This window comes from Cyrtonyx montezumae, unplaced genomic scaffold (assembly GCF_038088225.1).
Source record: "Cyrtonyx montezumae isolate F1298 unplaced genomic scaffold, pur_monq_1.0 scaffold_0, whole genome shotgun sequence".
Classification (NCBI taxonomy): domain Eukaryota; kingdom Metazoa; phylum Chordata; class Aves; order Galliformes; family Odontophoridae; genus Cyrtonyx; species Cyrtonyx montezumae.
The window spans coordinates 9510354-9531123 of record NW_027071824.1 but is presented as its reverse complement, the minus strand read 5'-3'; the positions used below and the strand labels follow the sequence as shown (position 1 = coordinate 9531123).

The 20770-nt window shown below is 41.6% G+C and overlaps 1 protein-coding gene across 4 annotated transcripts in view; it reads left to right on the top strand.

Moving 5' to 3' along the window:
• Positions 1-20770, top strand: part of TRERF1 (transcriptional regulating factor 1) — a 98374-nt gene that overhangs the window by 67774 nt on the left and 9830 nt on the right. For 3 of the 4 annotated variants that reach the window (XM_065751861.1, XM_065751692.1, XM_065751779.1), the window contains exons 4-12: positions 8092-9726; positions 10291-10337; positions 11054-11204; positions 12131-12379; positions 15548-15917; positions 17267-17327; positions 18072-18211; positions 18934-19037; positions 20214-20289. In XM_065751861.1, coding sequence (XP_065607933.1) covers positions 8356-9726; positions 10291-10337; positions 11054-11204; positions 12131-12379; positions 15548-15917; positions 17267-17327; positions 18072-18211; positions 18934-19037; positions 20214-20289 — 2569 coding nt within the window. In that variant the 5' untranslated portion in view covers positions 8092-8355. The remainder of the gene's footprint in view (positions 1-8091; positions 9727-10290; positions 10338-11053; positions 11205-12130; positions 12380-15547; positions 15918-17266; positions 17328-18071; positions 18212-18933; positions 19038-20213; positions 20290-20770) is intronic. The other variant, XM_065751947.1, reaches the window with a different exon arrangement.

Sequence of the window (20770 nt, the reverse complement as noted above, 5' to 3'; positions counted from 1 at the left end):
TCAGAACACTTCAAAGTAGCTCAAAACTGTAGCGCTGTTCAACTGACAACAAAGATGATCTGGGTTGCTGAAGCAGCCTTCTTCATTTCTTTGGGACTCATGGAGCTTTATCTGCCCTAAACTAAATCGAGTTACTGGCTTTATTTAGAAATCAGCCTCTTCTTCAACCTCTTCTTCTCAAATAACAAGAGTACTGTTTTAGGAAAAAACTTTTCATTAAATTACCAGTGCTTCAGAATGCATTTTCTGCTTATAACTTAGATCAAAAGGAGAGGAAAATGTTATTACTTGTTTGTCTTCCTCTCTCCTCCCCCTTTTCTAGAAACTTTCCGGAGATGATCAACTGTTGTTTTTGTTGTTGTTGTTGTATTTCTAAACTTTACTGAAATGGAGAAATTACTCAGTACCCTCCCCCCCCCCAGTGTCGTTGCTTTCCCCTCCCTCAAGTCCAGTGTGTTCTTTATTAAATTGAATTAGGACATTCTAGTCTAGTTTTTCTTAAGAGTGGAAATGGGAGCAGCTCAAATGAGCAGCCACATGAGACTTACCAGCCTTTCCAACTGCACTGCAGTAGGAGCTCATCTGCAAAGGGAATTATATTTTTTGAAGGATTTGTGCAACTATTGAAGAATTACTATCATTAATATTAAAAAGCAGCGAATCTGTTCTCTCCTTCCATTTTTAGAGGGTATAGCTTTCCTATATGCTTTCTATAAAATCAGTATACCAAATATTTTGATTCCTTTCCATCGCCTTTTCACTTTTGTAATTATTTTATTCATGTTTCTTTTATACTAGAGTACTCCTGTAGTCTTCTCACCTAACAGCTCCAACTTTTGTGTTCATGTGCAGATATGGGCATGGATTTGTGACCTCTGACATTCAAAGAAAGTCAGAATTCAAGCACAGTGCAAAACATACAAGTTGTTTTATCCAGAACTAGGATAAAAGGATTTTCAGCCCTGAGTATTTGTCCTTGAGATATATAAATTATAGTTGGTCCTTGAAATTCATATTGTTATTTTGCTGTTTATTCTAGCCATGGTTCTGTATCTTTTCACCCTTATTTTCAGTCTCTGCCTCTATTGTTACATCTGATCTATCCTCAGAGTTTCTGTAGGAAAATGGGTGGTTCTTTGAATTACTATCATCCTGCCTCGTTTTCTTGCTGCCAATTCCTCCAACCACCTTGTTTGGCATTAGAAATAATTAATTTTGTTTCAGAACAGAATTTCTGAAATTCTGTTTTTTTCCCACACTTATTTTGTCTGCCAAACAAACAAACAAACAAAACAAACAGTGGAGCTTGTGCTTGACCGTGGCTAACCAAGGAGCTGCAGAGGCAAACCTGGTTATCTCAGCAGCATACAAGAGCAAAGACGTCTCTGAAACCTACAACTCTTCCTCTCCCATTGCTGTGCTTCTCATCCATCCACCGTTTGTTGCAGTTATCACATGGGAAAAGGTAGGGGTAGTGTCAGCTCTGCTCCTGGAGGCTGGCCCTGAGTAATGCAGATATATCCTTTCTCACACAGCTCTCTCCTGGTTTTTAAAGCTGCTCACTTTGGTGGGTTCCTAGTAGAGGCTGTGTATCAGTAGTGCTCAGCTGAAGATCATGCCTGTCTGGGTTGGACTTTATGTAGCCCAGGTAGTAGAGACTCCTGGTGTTCTGTGTTCTGTGACGAGAGAAGAGTGTATCAGGAAAGGAACTACCGTATATTTCTGTGTCTGTCCTAAGGAAATCAGGGACAGAGATGATGTGTATGATGGCTGGCTAAATGTAGGAATAGCAGGCAGACAGTCGCGCGTTTCTGAATTACAAAGTAGGCCAGTACAAACATTCCAATAGCAAGGCTAAACATTGAAAAAGATAAATCCTGTTTTGTTTGTATTGAAGCTAAGTGGTAGAAGAGAGTTAAAAGGAAGAAAGGAGGAGAACAGAGAGCTTCTGGTTTTGGGTTTTGACTTATGCACAATTAAAAATGAAGCTTGTATTCTAATAGCAAAACTACAGATGTGAGGAAGCCGTGTCTCAGCCTGTCCAACTAAAGGGCAGTAAGGCGTGATTAAAACATCTCCAGTGTTGGGAGAACTCAAAGTTGTGATGCATTTTTGTAAGCAGGCGTGCCTTGAATTATTACTCAAAAAAAAAAAAAAAAGAGGAAAAAACAACCGCACAACAAAACAAAGCTGTTTAGATTGCTGAAAGTGGTGGTTAAACTTATTTCATCTGAAGTGCTACAGTCCCTGGCTGCATTGTGCCCCAGCAAATTAGCATCTCCTAATGCTACTGCTTGTGTGTAGCTGTAAGTGCCCTGTCCTGCAGAAGCCAGTTGAATGTGGAGGAGTTGTAGTTTTGTTTTTTGCTTCTGCTTTCTTCTTGTCTTCTGTTTTCAGACTAAATAGTAGTTGATCTATAAAAAACATGTAGATTTTTTTGATTAATGTCACTGATGAAAATTTTGAAATGAATTGGACAAAATATAGGATCCAATTGCATTTTGATTTGCAACCATGCAGTATGTTGCAGTGGATTAGATCAGTGTCACAGTACTTTGATGGTCTATTAATGAGTCTGATTCTTTCGGCATGTGCTCTCCTATGGTCTTTTGTCATCTCTCTCCATTAATATAGTTCTGAAATTGAAATTGGCTGACGTTCAGTACTGCTTTTGCATGCTGCACCTGGCACAGCTTGTGACCAGTGACTTATTTGGTGTGGCTGTCTTGCTGAAGTTCACGTGGATTCAGGGAGTTAAACGTGACAGACTGGATCTGTTGTTTATTGAAGTTGAAATGTTCTGCAGGTTTCTATTTCTGTGTTGTATGATAGTGCTCTTAAAAAAAAAAGAAAGAAAAAGGAAAAAAATGCATTATAATTATTGTCTCCTTGATATTTTGCTGCCTGCCTTCTGTAAGATTTTCTGGCTGTCCAGTGATAGAATTTATGAAGGATGTGAAATCAGATCATCTTTATTGAAGACTGATAACATCAGAATATTCTTCCATTTTATGTACACCAGAATTAAGTTATGGTGTGCTTCTAGGAGTGACTATTATTTGTATTGCCTTAGAGTTGCCTGTGTTTGAAGAGGAAGGCCGATGAAGTGTGTAAAGTGTGCGGCTTTCAGTTTGGAGAACGAAGCCATGCAACTTGCAGGAACCACAGTGAAAGGAAAAGGGTTGGAGTGAAACCTTGTCTCTGCTGAAATCAATTGAACTCCCATTAGTTTGGGTCCGGATTCCATCCGTAATATTAAACAGTGTATTTCTCTTCCTAGGCAGTCTGCAGAAATGTTTTTGTCCTTTCACATTTGTTTCTTGTTTCTTCGTAATGATTGCGTAATTGGGATATATCTGCAATGTCAGAAATGTAATAGGTTAAGTAGTGTAAGTGACTGTTGGAAAGAAAAGAAACATAAAACTGCAGAACCATTGTTGTTTTTAAACTGCTGCTTTCAGAAGTTGTTTGATTTAACTATTTAGTAGTAATAGTTGTTGTTGTGATAAATTGCAATTAGAGGTGTTTAAGCATGAATGCTTAAAAGGGGAAAAAAATATCTTTCCTTCCTGTCATTGAACGAAATAGAAATACACTGCCAATGGCTTATCAGTTGGCAAGAGACTTAACTTTTTGTGCCTTTTAGACTTTAATTATATTTTGTACAGCACTGAGATTTTCCTTGTTAGGTTTTTAATCCAACAAGCAGTGTATTCTGTTGGCATTTTGTGAAACTTGATTGCAGATGCTCAGTGTATACAAAATCATGACCTTGAATTTAAGCCTGTTCAAGTATTAAAAAAAAAATCTGTTATCTCAGTGACCATGAAATAGTTGAGTTGAAATTCTTTAGCATGACAAAAACTGCCACCAAATCTTCAGCCTTGGATGTGGGGAGAGCAGACTTAAGGCTGCTCAGGGAACTAGTTGGCAAGGTCCCCTGTGAAAATGTTTTTGAAGGCATTGGGGTCCATCAGAGCTGGTCACTTTTTAAGCACGACTTCTTAAGAACACAGAAGACAATTCCAAAGTGTCAGAAGTCATGCTGACAGGGTAGAAGGTTGGCTTGGCTGAGCAAAAATTTTCTAGAGCTTGGGCAGGAGAAGAAAGTGTTAGGCTACTGGAAGTGAGGTTGGGCAAAATGGAAGTGCTACAGAGATGCTTTTCATTGTTGTAGGGAGAAAGTTTGTGCAGCCAAGGCTTAGCTGAGGGTGGCCAGTACTGTGGGGAACAAGAAAAATGGCTTTTTGAAATATGTCAGCAGCTAAAGGTGGACTAGACATAACATTGATCATGATGGGGATTGTCACCACACAAATAGGACACAACACAGACAAAGTGGAGGTGTTTAATGCCTTCTTTGCCTCTGCCTCCAACACTGATGATAGGCTCTGGGACCCCTGGAGTCCTGAGTTGGAGGATGAGTGTCCCAGTGAACTGCAAACTGTGGGATTTTCTACTCCAGCTGAGTATATATAATTTCATGGGGCCCAATGAGATTCATCCCAGAGATGGCTGATGAGACCTCTCAATTATTTTTCAGTGGTTCTGGGAATCTGGAGAGGTCCCAGTCATCTGGAAACTGGCAAATATTGTCCCAGTTTTCAAGAAGAGCAAGAAAGAAGATCCTGGTGATTACAGGCCTATCAGTCTTACTTGTGTGCTTGGCAAAATCATAGAAAAGGTTATTCTAGGAGTTACTGAAAAACACCTGGAAGACAGTACAGTCACCGGTCACAGACAACACAAATTCATGACGGAAATTCCTGTTTAATGAACATAATCTGTGTTTATGATAACATTACCCACCTTAGTGACCGAGGAAAGCCACTTGATGTAATGTTTTTGAATTTCAGCAAAGCTTTTGATAATGCTTCTCACAGTATCTTTCTGGACAAAATGTCCTGCTACAGCTAGACAAATGCATAATGGATGGGTGAGCTTGTTGGCCGCAAAGGGTGTTCTGTCAGGCTGGTGACTTGTCTTCAGTGGAGTTCCTCAGGGCTCCATTTTGGGGCCAGTTATCTTCAATGCTTTTGTCAATTATTTGAATGCAGGAGTTGAATACTAAGCACGTTTGCAGATGACAGTAAATTGGGAGATGCTGCTGACTCTTTCAAGGGCAGAGAGGCCTTGCAAGAGAGATCTTAACAAATTGGAAGGCTGGGCCATCACCAACCATATGAAGTTTACCAGGAGCAGTGCTGGATTCTGTTCCAGGGATGGGTCAGCCCTGGGTATATGAACAGAGTGGGAAATGAGAGACTAGAGAGCAGCCCAACATGGAAGGGATCTGAGGGTTCTGATTAACAGCAGTTTGAACACAAGGCAGCAGTGTGCCCTGGCAGCCCAAAGGGCCAACTGCACCCTGGGGTCTGGGGACCCAACACTGCCACCATGTGAGGGGAGGGGTTGTTCAGCTGTGAAGCCACACCTCCAGCACTGGGTGCATTTTGGTTGGTGCAGTATAAAGGCATAAAGCTATTAGAGTATCCAAAGGAGAGGGCTACTAATATGGTGAAGAATCCAGAGGCCAGGGCATATGAGGAGTGGCTGAGACCCCTGGCTTTGCTCAGCCCAGAGCAGAGGAGCTGAGGGGAGGCCTGATGGCGGCTGCAGCTCTCACAGGGAGCGGAGGGCAGCGCTGAGCTTTGCTCTGTGTGACAGCGACAGTGCCTGAGGGAACGGCACGGAGCTGCATTAGGAGAGGGGCAGCTGGGGGTTAGGGAAAAGGTCTGCACCTGAGGGTAGAGGGCATGGCACAGGCTGCTCAGGGCAGTGGGCACAGCCCCAAGCTGATGGACTTCAAGGAGCATTTGGACAGTACTCTCAGACATAGGGTTTGTTTTTTGGGTGGTCCTGTGTGGAGTCAGGAGGTAGACATGATGATCCTTGTGGGTCCCTTCCAGATCAGGATATTTTATGACTCTACATTATCAGTGTCATTTTCTGCCTTTGGAGTAAGTGCTTCTATTGTCCTACTCTTGAAAGTCTTTTTTCTGGTCTTCTAATTGACTCCTGGAGATGTCTGTTCAGTTCCCTGCTTTGTGTCAGTATTAGTTCTTGTCCTTTGGCTAATACTTCTCACTTCAAACAAACTTTAGAAAGCAGAGGCAAAACCTAAAGTCATTCATTGTAAATTGTAATATTATCAATATGTGAAAAGGACATACGTCCTCTGGAAAAGGTAGGTAGACATAGGTTCATAGGTTCATAGACAGGTCCATTTGTACTCTGTTCTCATGGAAAGATGTTCAGAGTCTCAGCTAAGCTTTCTGAACTTGGCAGGCATGAAAGGAGATGCATATTCCTTTGTAGCACACCCCTCTTCCTGCATAAGTTGATGGCCTTTGAGTGTGAAATACCACACAGTGTTTATTTTTATGCCCTTTGAATGCTTTTTGCAGGCTTTGTTTAATTTCTCTTCCTAACTTTTAATAGGAAGTCTTTGAAGTTGACTTGTGGCTAAAAAATCTTCTTGGCAACGTGACCATTGACTCCCTTGGAAGGGAGTGTGTTCAGAGAAAATAGGAAGCAGTGTATATTTCTGAAAGGGGAAATAAGCTTGCAGTTATTTTCTGCCATTTTTTGTCACGTGGAAAAGTTACATGCTAGTGACTGGTTACATGAAAACTATGTTCACACTGAAAGCCTTCTTCATTGGAAAGTGTGCTTTTCTCTCTTACATTATGCTAGAACAGAAATGTGTTTTTTGTTTTTTGGGGTTTTTTTTGTGCCCACAGCTAAATATTAGCCTTATTTACTGTCACTAGCACAGATCTTGTTAATATACATCTGGCAATTGTTAAAATTTTCTTTATCAGTGACCTCACATTTATTCATCCAGGTCAAGGATTCTTCTTAGTTTGAAAAGGTAAAGACATAAGTACAAAGGAGCCCTTGATAGAAAGTATTACATTTAGAAAGGCAGATGTGAAAGGGGCAAGGTTAAGGTTGTCTGATTTTTTTTTTCTCTTGTCAGAGTTCAGAGTAATATTTTGTGCTGAAACACTTCTGTGTGTGTAGGCGTACTGTGCCTCTGTGCATGTGTGTATGACATTACACAGTGTAAAACAGAGAAGCAACCTTGTAATATACCTGTATTTTTTGTTGTAGTTTTGTTCATTGTAAACAGTACAGGCATCTTCAAAATGTTGAATTGCAGTTTATATGGTAAGAAGGATATAAGTGGTTGCAGTTACAGTAAATTAGTATGTTAAATTATTGCAAACTGAGGAAGGTTGAGAGAGGAGAGCAGAAGTTGGAAATCAGCATCCCTGGTGTAAGATGAGTGACGTTAACAGATTTCCAGGGACCTGTTTGGTTTTAGCATTGACCAGATTCCAAACAGATGGCCAAATAAGTCTACAAGCACAGATGCATTTGAGTATCTGTGCTTGTGATTTTTGGTTGTAGTTTGAGTTTTTGGGTTTGGCTTCTTTTTTTTTTTTTTTTGGTTACAGCAGTGAACATGAGTTGTGCTTCTTATTGTTCAGTGACACTGCATTTTCATACCGCTAGAACATGTTGTAGGTACCCTGGAGGTTGTGAGAAGGTCTGCAGTTCTCTGTGCAAATTCTGGGCAGGAGTTCACTTTTTGGTTTGTACTTTTAGGTGTTGGTCCTTTGCAGTACTGTCAGCTTTGGTCAAACACCTGGCTTTTGTTTTACTTGCCTTTTCAGGCCTTTGTGGAGACATCTGTTATTATTTTGTTATAAAATGAGCGTTTTCGCTTCTGACTGCTACTAACATCAGTAAAGGTGGTTTGGTTTGATAGTAAACTATCTAAAGCTAGTCACAGAAGAGCAATATGTGGCTAGCTAACACTGCATTAATAGAGTAAAAAAAATGCACAGTCTTGAAGAATGGGACTTTATGGATCTGGGAGAATGATTTTATATGAGGACTAGATATGAAGCAGGGTAATGGGATGAGATGAAGTAACCTAACTGCACTGGAATAGCCCAGCTACTGCAATTTTGCATATGATTATGCATTTTGAACTAGGAGATATTGGTGTCCTCTGAGGCAATAACAGTAACACTTTATGTAGAAGGCCAGCACTTACTCTGTCTTCCTCTTACTCCATAGATGCCTGGCACACTGAACCTATTAGCGTGTGTAAGATTTGCGCTGTGGTCCATTTTTTGAAGATGTGAAGCAACGTCAAGTCTGATTGGAATTACTGACAGACTGGAGAAAATCTTAGTCCTTCTGTTGCACACGCACATGCTGAATTATAAATAATCCTAGCTTCTCTTCCCGCCCCTCCCTTTCCCTCACTCAGCTATCTCAGGGTTCATAGAGATTTCAATGGTTCGCGTGCCTGTAAGATTGGAACAGAAGTGACCAAAAATGGGGGACCAGCAATTGTATAAAACTAACCATACTGCCAACAGCAATGAGAACTTATACTACCAACACCAAATGAACTCCCTACCATCTCTAAATCATAGTTATGGGACATCTGTTGTAGATGCTCCCCAGGCATCCCCTCTCTCCCCCCAGTTTCCCCAAGATTCAAGAGACAGTATAGCTTTGCCTGTAGGTTCAAAAAGTCTTGGGTCAATGGATACACTTAGACAAACATGGACACATTCTGGCTCAGGAAACCACATCCCAGTGCGGAACAATTTGAGTAATCAAAGCTCAATGTGGAGTCCTCTTGGGCAGGGGGAATCTCACGATGGATACCAATATTCTTATTCTCAACCCAGCGAAAATCGATCACAAAAAATTACCAGTGGGGTCCTGCATAAATTGGACTCCTTTACGCAAGTGTTTGCTAACCAAAATCTGAGAATTCAAGTCAACAACATGGCTCAGGTTTTACACACCGAGACTTCAATGACAGATAATTCTGGTGACAGTGCGCTCAGGCAGCTGCTGTCCCAGAAGCCAGCAGTTGAGCAACAGCCTGTAACTTCCAGCGTGCAAAGATATCAACCAGTGCCACAGCAGACACACCAGAATTTTGCAAGCACACAGCAAAAGCAGCAAATGCAAGTCATGCAGCACCAACAGTTGTACTATGACTACCAGCAGCATCTGTCACAAATGCAGATTCATTCTGCTTTTCAGCAAGGACAGTCGCACGTTCAACAAATGCAGTCCCAGCAGCTCTTACCACAACAGATGCAGCACTTGCAGCAGACTCAGTACTATGCTCAGCCTCAGCAGGGACATCAGCGACTCTCAATACATGAGATCCAACAGCAGCAGCAACAGCCAACTCGGCAGCAGCAGCAGAGGCAGTGTCCAATGCAAATAGCTCAGTATTACCAAACGCAACCTGTCATGCAGCTACAGCAGCAACAGCAACAAATGCAACTGCAGCTTCCTCCGTATCACAGGGAACCTGATCCAAAGACTGTGCATGAAGCCCACCAGTACCCCCAGGATCCGAGTCATCCTGTGCAGCTTATCCAGTTGGGAGCAGCGCCTCCATATTGCTACCAGGACCCCCATGAACAGTACAGGCATTTGTACCCACAGGGTTTGCTGCAGCAGCACGACCAGCAGAAGCAATACTCAAGTGAGGGCAGAGCTCCATCTCTGAACTCCCACATCGGCCTCACTCCACCAGGGACAGCAGAGGATCCTGTGCGAACGGAAGTCAACTCTGCGGGTAATGCTGTACCTCATCGAACTCTTTTGCCACCCTCAGGAGCACACCTGAACAACAAAAGCTCTCAGCAGGACTCTCCCGGCCCTGGGTGGCCTCAGGTAGGTGACATTTCAGATCCCTGTTCAAACTTGTTTAGCTGAAGAGCGGCCAGGTATGGAAATGAAACGTTACGGTAGAGCTGGGTTGTCAAGATGCGAGCAGTGGGCATTGCTGGGGTGTTTTGGGGAGCTGTGTTAACAAACGTCTATGTCACTGTCTTGGCTTTGGGCCAGTTGGGCAGCAGCATGCTGTAAGGCTACTGGTTCCCTCATGAGAGGGTTTGGGGAGCTCGGAGTCGAGGTGCTCCTGCTCATTTTTCAACACTCATATGGCTGAATGTGCGGATAGATTTAGCTCCTTGTTTCCAGAGGAAATACTGCTGAGTCAGAGGGAAAGCTTCAAACAGGAGGTGAGTGTAAGAAAGCTTGCACCAGCTGAGCTCATGGAGGCACCGATTTGCTGGATAAAATTCTAGCTCTCAGTTCAGAGGCACGTAATGTTAGTGGAAGCATATGCAAAGTGCAAGAATAAAGCTGTGAGAATCTTCATTTATATATCAGTATTTCCTGAAAAATTCTTTTTGCTTTTTTCCCCTCTTTTCCCCTTTCTTCCGATGATGGCAGGTGCAACTGTCAGATGGCAGACTGCAGCCACTGTCCCCAGAACAAAGGTATTATTTTTTTGTGTGTTTTTAGTTTAAATGTAAGAAATACAGTGGAGTGCTGCTGTTTAAAGAGAGAGGAGTGCACTCTGCTTAGATCATAGATGTTTCTCTTCTAGAAACCTCTTTATCTTTGTGCTTTGTGGCTATAAGGTTGCGTGATTTCCATTCCCCATCCCCTCCGTAATAAAATCAAATGCTTTGTCTTTGCCCACAAAAAATAAACCAAAACAAAACAAAAAAGGAGCCAGGCAGGGGAGTAGTCCATGCTCAACACTGCATTTTTACACTGCATTTTTTGGCTCGCATTTGTACCTTGACAGCAGGAGCCTTCTGTTTTTTTGTTTTTTATTTAAGCTCTCACCCTTACAGGGTTGAGGTGTCTTCCAGCACTGCTGTCTGCCCTGTGTAGGGACATTACATCTAAATGTTTGGTCTGTGAAGGTCTGTAACAATAGTTCTCCTGGGTTCTTGGATTTATCCATAGCAAGGATCATGTTTTTACAAGCATGATCTACTCAAAATTTCCTTCTCCCTGTCTTGGGAACAGCTGATCTATATTATCACCCATGTATTCTAGAACTTCAGAGCTTTCCTGTGGCTTTATTAAGGTGTAGCTCTAAAATTTTATTGACTTCCTTGACCAAAAAAAAGCTTCTTCTGCAGCGAAGGGAACATACCAAACTAATGTCTCTTCTTCTGTTCCATGCTAAAAAAATTAATAGTGGCCTGAACAGAGAAACACTTCCTGAGAGAGGTGATGGGAAGAGCAAGCTTACATGTTCAGTTTGCTTGAAGGAGTTTAAGAGTTTGCCTGCTCTGAATGGTCACATGAGGTCTCATGGAGGAGTAAGAACGTCTCCTAACTTCAAACAGGTAGCAGTTCATTTTACTTCAGTATTTGACTCTCTTCTCTCTGTGTTGATGTTTGCTTGCTTTGCCACGCTTTGCTTTGCTATCAAAACCTGTTCTCCTCGGCACTGTTTTATGTCACACCCTGTTTATGTAGAAGCACACGTAATTCTGGTCATTTACAGTCTCACCTAAAAGTGAGAGACGGTGGAGGACAGAAGAACATTTGTGCCTCTTTGTGTCTCTGCACATTTCAAAAACATCCTAGAATATCGTGGCACAAGCTTCTGAATTTTTTCCCCTCGTGTTTGTTTATTATATCAGAAATATCGGGAACATCAAGTCTTCCTTATTTTCATTTGGACTATGTAGATGACTAAGGGATGTTTATTGGAAGCATTCCCAGGCTTTAATTGAAGGAGCAGGATTGTTGAATCTTTGACAGCTTACTTCCAAAGTGTTGTAGTTCTATAGGTATCAACAAATACCAAATGAAAAATGTGGGTTTGAATTGTTTTGAATAAAGACAACTTGCCCCATCAATCAGTTTTTCAGCGTCCTGATATTTTAAAAATTCTCTCTTGGGGGAGTACTACAGAAAGCCAAGGATCTACCCAAGTCACACCATCTGTATCTTTTTGGTTCTAGGTGAATGATGGGAGTTACCTTCGTAGTGGTAAAAGAAGGGCATGTATTTTTATTGCCCCTTCTGCAAGTGATCCTTTAAAGATGCTTAATGTGGTTATTTGTCACCGAGGCTAGATTCTGTATAGGAGTCAGGTAGAATGTCAGCTTCCTTCAAGGCAAATACAGAGTCCAAGAAGCAAGGCTCTTGTGTGTTTTGTAACCCTGGCCTCTTCTTCTAAGCCACAGTGCATACATTGTATAGTTTATCAACCCAGAAGTGGCCCTCCCTCGCTTGGGCTGAAAGCCTTTAATTGTCTGTACAGGACGAAGGAGAGAAACCACCACAGCAGCCGCTGCCTAAAGAGGTGGATAGCCTCGCGCCCATCGTCATGCCAGTTTCTGTCCCTGTAAAGCTTCTGTCACCCGAGCCCAGCACGCAGCCCTCTGCCAGCACTGCCACAGTCAAAGACAAGCCTGCCAACTCTATGTCAGATGATGAGATGCCCGTTCTCGTGAAGATGACTTACTCTCCACCGTGCAGTCCAAAAGTGGCCAACCCCTGCTCATCCTCTGTGAGTGCTGCGTTTCTTGCCACTAAGTCTGCTGACTGTTAAATCCCTTTGCTTCTAGTGCTGCTGTGCTCTAAAATGTCCATATTTTAGAACATTTTCGAGAATCTTAATGATGCCTAATAAACAAAAGTCTGTGGCATCATATCATTTCGTCCTCAGACCTTTGAAGATACTAATTTTCTCTTTACTGAGGAATCGAGCTGAAAATAAGCCATTCGAAATCGGAATGTGATATTCTTTTTATTCCACTGAAACAAAGGGATTTAGTATCTTTTTACTGGTTTTGTTTTTCCTTTTCAGACTGCTTTGTTTTTACGTTATTGCTTAAATTCAGCAGTTTCATTTCTTCCTGTTTTTTAAATCAAATGCATGTGCTTCTCATTTCAGCTGTAAATAGGAAAGCACTGTGCATTACCAAGTGTGTGCTCTGAGCCAGTATGGAGCTTGCCGACTTGAGTTTTACAGTGAAGTCATTTTTCCCTTTCTGTCTGCATGCATTAGATTTGAGGGTTAATCACTGGGAGTTCTGATATAGGGAAAATATTTATGCTTACTGCTTCCATGTCACTCATAAAGCTGAAATTGTCAGGCAGCACAGGGAACTGATGAGCCCTTGAATGAGACATGAGAATGCTCTTCATTGTTTTCCTCAAGAGTCCTGGAGCAGGCAGTATTGTTTATTTCCTATTCCAGTGCAGGAGTAAATGCTGCTTGTTTCTTGGAGTCCATAACTTGCGGACTGTGTCACAATAAAGGATTACTGAGGAGTATAAGTACTCTGCAGTATTATCTCTGTGATATAGAGAAATACTCTGGTGATTTTCTTTTCCTCCTCCTCATGAATCTGGTGGCTAGACGAGGCAACAACATGTACATTCGTGAGGAACTCTTTACAGTATCTGTGTATTTATCACTCTCTCCTAGCCCTTCATTTGGACATACACATTAATTTAAATACACAGAAAATCTTTTGTCTGTTCAGATGGAGGTTTTACGCATTAATTTCCATGCTACTCTGGAAGCCAGCATGTCACAGTACTTAGCTTGTAACTCAGCAGTGCAGCTTCACTTTTCTATTTCTAGTTTCTGGAGAGGAAAGGGACAGTCTTCTGTGAATTCGTGAGCTCTGAGTGGGAGATTTCTAGAGACACCAGAGTAGGTGGCTTGGGCTTGTGTATTTCTGCAGCGTTTATAAAGTGACTGTGATTAAATCTACCAGTGTCTGGCTAAATGCACATTCATTCACTCAAAATTATGCTCGCAAGCCTTTGTCGTTGCTCAAGCAAACTAAATTCAGAGAGTTTCCTCTCTAGATCCTATCTTTTATATAAGCAATAGCACTGGGAATATTCAGAGATCAAAAGATCCACAGTTCCCTTTTCTTCTGTAAAGGAACTGTGTTCTCATTTTTTTTTTTTATACTAAAGAACAGGAGCTGTGTTGCATTTGTACTCTGCTTTGAGCTGTCCAGAAAAGTGTTCACAAATTGATGCAATCAGTGAAAATCAAACAGCAAAAGCAAGTGAATATTCAACAAGAGTACAGGATGGTGAGGTGATGGGTTCAGTCTGGTGAGGACTGCATTTGTCGTTGTGGGACAGCAGAGCCCATGTAGATTGCATACAATCTTGAATAACGGACACCAGTTCCTGGAGCTTCAGAAAAGTATTGGTGTGATTTTTGCATTGAAAGCCCATGAACATCCATATCTCTTTTATTAATACTAGCATTAGTTTGTATTTGTTGTTTTCTTATGTTTAGGAGTTTTCCCCTTTGACCTCTGTTGAACACTGAATGTTCACCATGATGGTGGACTGTGTCTCTGGTTGTAGGTGACTCTCACCCTCTTGCTATTCTGAGTGCTCGTTATCTACAGAATTCTTTGTAAAACAGCTCTCTACTTTTTTTTCTTACAAAAGGAAGAATTTTCTGAAACTTAACTTTTGGAGAGCAAAAATGTCAGCAGCTGTTGGAGAGGATACAGACATGATCTAACAGAGAGGACAGGACCTCTGTAATCAAAAACATTTCCACAAGCTGGAATGCATTAACATAAGGGATAAAGGGTGACAGCACTAATGCTCCTTTAACATGAGTTTTATTGGGTGAATGTGATTCTCAGGAACCACCCATGGTGTAAAGATATATGTTGTCTAAACATACATCATAGTAATTTACTTCTATACAGTAATAGTATTTATAGATGATACAGGCATTCTGGAGTAATTCATCTGGAGTATCTGTCAAAAATTTTCTTCTGCTTTGGAAGTTAATCCTAAGTAAGATCTACAGTCTGAACACCTGAAAGTGGTGTACTTATGGCTGTGTTACCCTTCCAACTTCTGTCCATTTTTTAAGTATACACTGTGAACTGTTTTCTTGCTCGCCCTCAGGAAATCCAGATTTGAGGATTGCACCATTTCTGTACCTTTTACTTTCTATGATTTTGGGGGATTTAGTGTTAAATGATTTTTAACATTAAATTCTAGAGGTTTAGAGTGCCTTAATTTCCCAAATGGGTGTCTGCTACCCTTTTTTCCTCCAGGAAAAGTGGAGAGAGTTAAGTTTAGGATTTGTTGCAGCTGGACTGTACTCAAACTGATGGGAATGCAGTGATAAGAGCTGAAGAATTTGAATTTATTACATTTTTTTTCTTTCCCTGCTGCTGAATGCTGCAGTAATTTCACTGAGCTCATACATCCTTCGTAGTCTTAACAAAAAAATGCACTGGAAAACATCTTACATAAAGTGGGACTAGATAGGGAAGCAATTTCCAATAGCCTATATGTGTTCAGTGCAAACAGAAGTACTTGAGGTGCTGCGATTGAGCTTAAGATTGCAGCCCTGGGAGGACTGCTCTTTGTACCTTCAAAAGCTATAGCAGCAGCCTCCCCAAGTCCATGCCTGGGGCTCAGCCCTGCCTTGACCCAGAGGGGTCCATGTGGGAGGGGACGGCCGTTCTGTCTGACTTTCCTCTCTCCTCTGTGCCTTCTGGGTAGCCCCAGCTTGTGTACCAGCCAAGGTTGTTGTGGCAGCACCCGAATAACTGCCCGCTGGTAGCAGCTTTGCTGTGGCTGTAATATATGCCCCAGGAAGGAGAGGATTGTGTGCAATGCAAACCACACTTAAGCGTAGCTAAGTATTAAAGTTTTGTATGTTTTCATTTAGGAAATAAGCAAAAAGCCTCATCAAAATGCTGCAAAATTGGAAGAAAACTTCAAACCGTTACCAGACAAGAAGAAATATCGGCACAGACCTGAACCTCTCTTCATACCTCCTCCTTCCTTCAACTTCAGCACGTCCCTCTCTGGTGCCACATTGTACCAGAGCCAGCTTCGCTCTCCCCGTGTCCTTGGAGACCATCTGCTGGACCGAACACACGAACTCCCCCCCTACACTCCACCACCAATGCTTAGTCCTGTTCGCCACGGGTCTGGTCTCTTCAGCAGTGTTATCACATCATCTCATAGCACCTCGCACACTCAGCTGCCTCTCACTCCGCTGACACCAACTCCACGGGTGCTCCTCTGTCGGTCCAGTAAGTGTTATATTTGGAGCGTGGCAGTACGTAGCAAATGCTGCTGTGGTCTTTTCTGGTGTTATCATGTTGATGATTTTACATGTACACGTGTGCATGGCTTGTAATGTTACAACGCCATAAAAATCCGTCCTCGTTTGTTTGTTTTTGTTGGATTTTGTAGAGGTGGCAGTGGAAGCAAAAAATGAGTGGAGAAACCTAACTAGTGAAAAGAGCTATGATTTTTCCATGGGGCGTGTCTCCAGAAAGGCCTTCTGAAGTGGAAGGAAAAGATTTGCTCTGAGACATAGGATTAATTTTCTGATTTTGTTCAGTGCTTCACAAGAAAGGGTACCTAATCATGTTTGATCATGGTAGTAGAAACCCATGCAAGTGAGGACGTTTCTATTACCTGTAGCAATTTAGACTATTTCGATATCTAAATATTTCTCCGTTTTCCTTTCTTCAGGAAGATGGTCTGTGCACAAATCTTTTATGTTCTTTTAATATTGGTAAAATGTAGTCATTAGTTTCCTAAAAAAAAAAAAAAAAAAGAAAGCAGTTCTTGGTGCTTTAGTGAAAGGATTTTCTCAGAATAGGAAGTGTTGGTCCCTCTGACTTCCAGAGGTTATAGTCTTAAGTCAAGCAAGACGAAATCTTACAGAGAGAGTTACAGCAGAGACTTTTTTGAAAAGGGGTTAAAGACTGTGGCAAACAAGTCGAACAATGCTGTAGCAGTTACTGAAGGTGTAACAACGATGTAATGTTGATGGATACAGTCAGAGGCAGGGGCGAGGCATTGCAGAGAGGCCTTACAGAGCTGTGGTCGCTGAGCTGTGTAAACTTACAGCATACTGATGTAAAACCACCTCTTTTCAGATAGAAACAGGAAAAAAGAACTAAGTTTATGTTTCAAAGAGAAGTGTGTGTAGCTGATTTCTGTATTTGTAGTTACAGATCCAAATACCAGATTAAGGATTGCTTTAAGGTACCTAAAACACTGCGTGTTCTTTATATTCAGCAGTTTTACTGCCCTGACTGATGCAGACCAGCAGAGCACAGAAAAGTTTTAGCTATTACTGATGCTACGACCTTTAAAGTGAACTTGTTTTAACATCCCAGCTGTTTCTTAATCCCATGTATTGTGCCCGATTGCTCTTTCTCATGAGAAATATACCTGATTATGTAGCAACAAGGTAATTTTGAGCCAAACACATCCTGCTGGCTGTCTCACATGTACCCTCTTGTCTCAGCAATTTCTGCAGGATGTTAAAAGGAATGTGGCAATATAGCCTGGGAGGTGGAGCATCAGCAGGGATGCAGCTGTTACCAAAGTACTTTGTAAACTCAGGAATTCTGCTCTGTTTCAGATAGTATTGATGGAAGTGTAATTCCGGTGACACCTGGGCCTGGCGAACAGACAGTTGAACCGTAAGAAAAACAATATTGCTTTTGTGTTTGCTTTTGTAGACTAGCTTCAGCCTAGAAGTGTGCATGAAATATTTTGGACCAAGCAGGTAGTGTTCAGCTTCCTGAAGTCATGTTGGACTGGATGTGTTTAAGGGTACTGCTGCATGGTGGAGCAGTGCTTGTGGGAGGTACACATGTTCTGGTTCTAAAAAGCCAGGAAAGGCTTAGTGGGAGCTGCTGAAGATGGAAAGCTCTTGGTAAAGTCCAGGGAAAGGGTCACAAGAACATGTGCAGCTCCACTACTTCTCTTTTATATATACAGTGCCTCTGGAGCTTTGGAGGGAGATGTTGTCTGGTGGATTCCTTGGGGCAGTCTGCACACAAGGTTGCCCTCCCAGCAGTAACGTCTTTCTGCTCTTTACCACAGAATCATTCTCTGTGGAACATAAAGTTAGCGTTTCCAGCATCTCACTGTTTTGCTAGGCAGTACGTGCATCGGCACACTCGGGGTATCTGTAAGGTACGATGTCTTGATATAGTGTAAATCATGCATTGAAATTTTAGTTTTCTCTGAAGAGATCAATTCTCTCTTAAAACACTTATCCTATTGAGAGTAAAACATTGCATAAAGCAATCTGACACAATTTCCTGCCACTCCAATATAATAAAAGTTTTTTGGGGAACAAAGTGAGCACCTAGTGCAAAAATGCAGATTTTTCTGCATGTTGCATAGTTGAATACCTATTTGTTTGTTTGTTGTTACAGACGAATTAATATTGGGTCCAGGTTCCAGGCTGATATTCCTGAGCTGCAGGATAAATTGCTAATGGACAAAGATGTGCACAAAGCTACTCTGGTTTGGAAGCCCTGGCCAGAACTGGAGAACAAAGTCTTCCAACAAAGAGGTACGATGGCTTGCTGGTTTAGAAGCTCATACATCACCTTGTGCCTGCTGAAGAAATTCCCATTGATTTTTCATTTGTATACTGTACAAAACATTCAAGAGAGCATTAATTACTGAGAGCTCAGAGCAAAAGTCCTGAACTGCGTGTTACAGATTCAGAGTAACATACGCCTTTAAAGTGAAGCGTGGGTGAAGTGTTCTCTGGTAGCCAACAGGCAAAGGTCATTGCTGAGGTTTTTGGGCAATGAACTGCTTGATAAGGGCAGAGATCACAGATGCGATGCAGTTGGTGGCTCCTGGGCTTGTCCTGTGACCATAACATAGATCAAATTTGATAGTCTTAATGACTTCTTCTCGACCTGAGCAGAGTTTGTTCCTGCTTTGAGTGCAGTTCATTTCTCTTTCTCTACCCTGGTTGGAATCTTCTTGGTGCAGCTGCATCACTGACCATATATACCTGTGCAAGCCACTACTCACAGCCAGACCTCTGCCTTTAGCTCTTTAATAGCCCATCTCACCTCTGGGATACACTCTGCAAATCCAGGCACATCCTCTCCTCAGAAAGTGATCTTGAATCCAGGAGATAGTTGCTGGGGAGGGAGCATATGAAAGCTGCTGCCCTGAATTACACTGTCTTATGAGTGACGTTGCAGGATCTTTGTCTCAGGTTGTTTAACTGACAGGTACTGTATTGGCAGTAACATGTGGACTTGTTTCTGACAGTGGAAGACCTCTTAAATATGAGCTGTTCCAGTGTGTTACCTGGTGGAGGAACTAACTCAGAATATGCTTTGCACTCTCTCTTTGAGGCAAAAGGAGATATTATGGTAAGATAAGCTGAAAAGGGAGAGATGCTCCTCTTTGCAGATAAGTTAGCATGCTTTATTAAATGGATTTAGATACGGTTATATAAAAAAGAGATCTCTGATTGATTAGCAGTGATGCTTTAAACATCCTGTAACATTTTTGGGGAATGACTTTTCTATTCTTTAATAAATTTAAATTTCAAAGCGCTGCCTATCTGAAGGCTTACTGTATATTTCAGATAGATAAGATTACTTAGTTTATAGCCTTGGGGCTTTGAATGTCTCCTAGTGCTTTCTCCAGACCTGATATTTTACAAGCTTTGTATTTGGTCACAGAGAGCTTAGTCCTCTTTTAGCCCTTACAAAAACTTGCATTTTTTGTAGCAGCAGTCGTGTCTACTTATTTATTCAGAACTGCAAGGTAATTGTGTACAGTTCTCATCTAAATAATGTATTTCAAATATTTGCATTAGCTTCATGATGGGAACATTACTAACTAAGGCTAAACCTCCATTTTGCCCAGTGTTCAGGAAAGACAAGGTCTTGCCCCAGCTTCTGGAAAGCCAATTTAAAACAAAATACGACAGAACACAGGGCTGGAATGACTCTCACAAGATTGGCTGATAGTGTTCTTCAGCTCACATCTCAGTTTCTGCAGGCTCCATTAGGTATACCTTAGGGCTCTGAGACAGGTGACTGAGCTTACTGTCAGGAACTGAAATTTGGTAGGTGGGGGTATGCATTGTTAAAATCAGGAACCCCCCAAATCATCTTCATGATCCAAATGAGAATTAATAATTATTGATGTCATTCCTTGCAGATGTTGACTTAAGCACATGTTCTAAAATAAAGCTACCAAATCAGCCATTAAATATTAGTATTAATACTATCAAATTAGACACTGTAATCGCATTTGCACTGTAATCATTTGCAAAGAAAAGGGAGGGAATTGCTGGAAGTTGGGAGTAATAGCCACATTTGTGCTAATTAAAGGTAGACAAGTGTGCACAAGTTGCTTGTACATGAGCTACAGTGTTAATGGGCTTTGGAATAATTTGTTGTTGTTTTTTTAATGAGGAAAAAAAAGACAAACTGATTTCATATTATCCTACCGAATAGACTTCTAAATACAAATCTGTGCAGCAACTGAATGCATTTGCTAATTCTTTTTTTTTTTTCTTCTGCTTATTCATTAAGGTAACTCTTGAGAAGCTGCTGTTGAGGAAGCCAGTGAGATTGAAGTGTCATCCTTTGGCAAATTACCACTACGCTGGTACGTTTCTTTGCAATCTCTGTATCTGCTCTGCATCCAGAGCCCAAGGCTGACATCCTAGACTGGTGTGTGGGATCCTGCTGCACTCTCTGCTGTCTGCTGCTGGGATGGCAGCCTCTAATGGAGGGTGACTGTGGATAGTGCTGAGTGGTACTTCCAGAGCCTTTTGTTTACAAGTTTGACAGTTTTGCCTGACTAATGTTGTACAGAAACCCTGTATTCATGTGTCTGTGTAGGGTTCTGTAGGTTTAAAACTGCCTCGGCTAATTCTTTTTCTTTTAACTAAAATTTAATATATTGATCTTCTTTTAAAACTGCTACTATTCATAGATTTTTGATTTACAAACAGTAAGATTTTCCTCCTCTGGTATGGAAATGTCTGCTGTAGTGCCTTTCTCTTCTGATATAGGTGGTGCATGAAAAGTGAATGTGATAATCATGAGCATCCATTGAAAGGGACACGTTAGAACTCTCTTGTGTC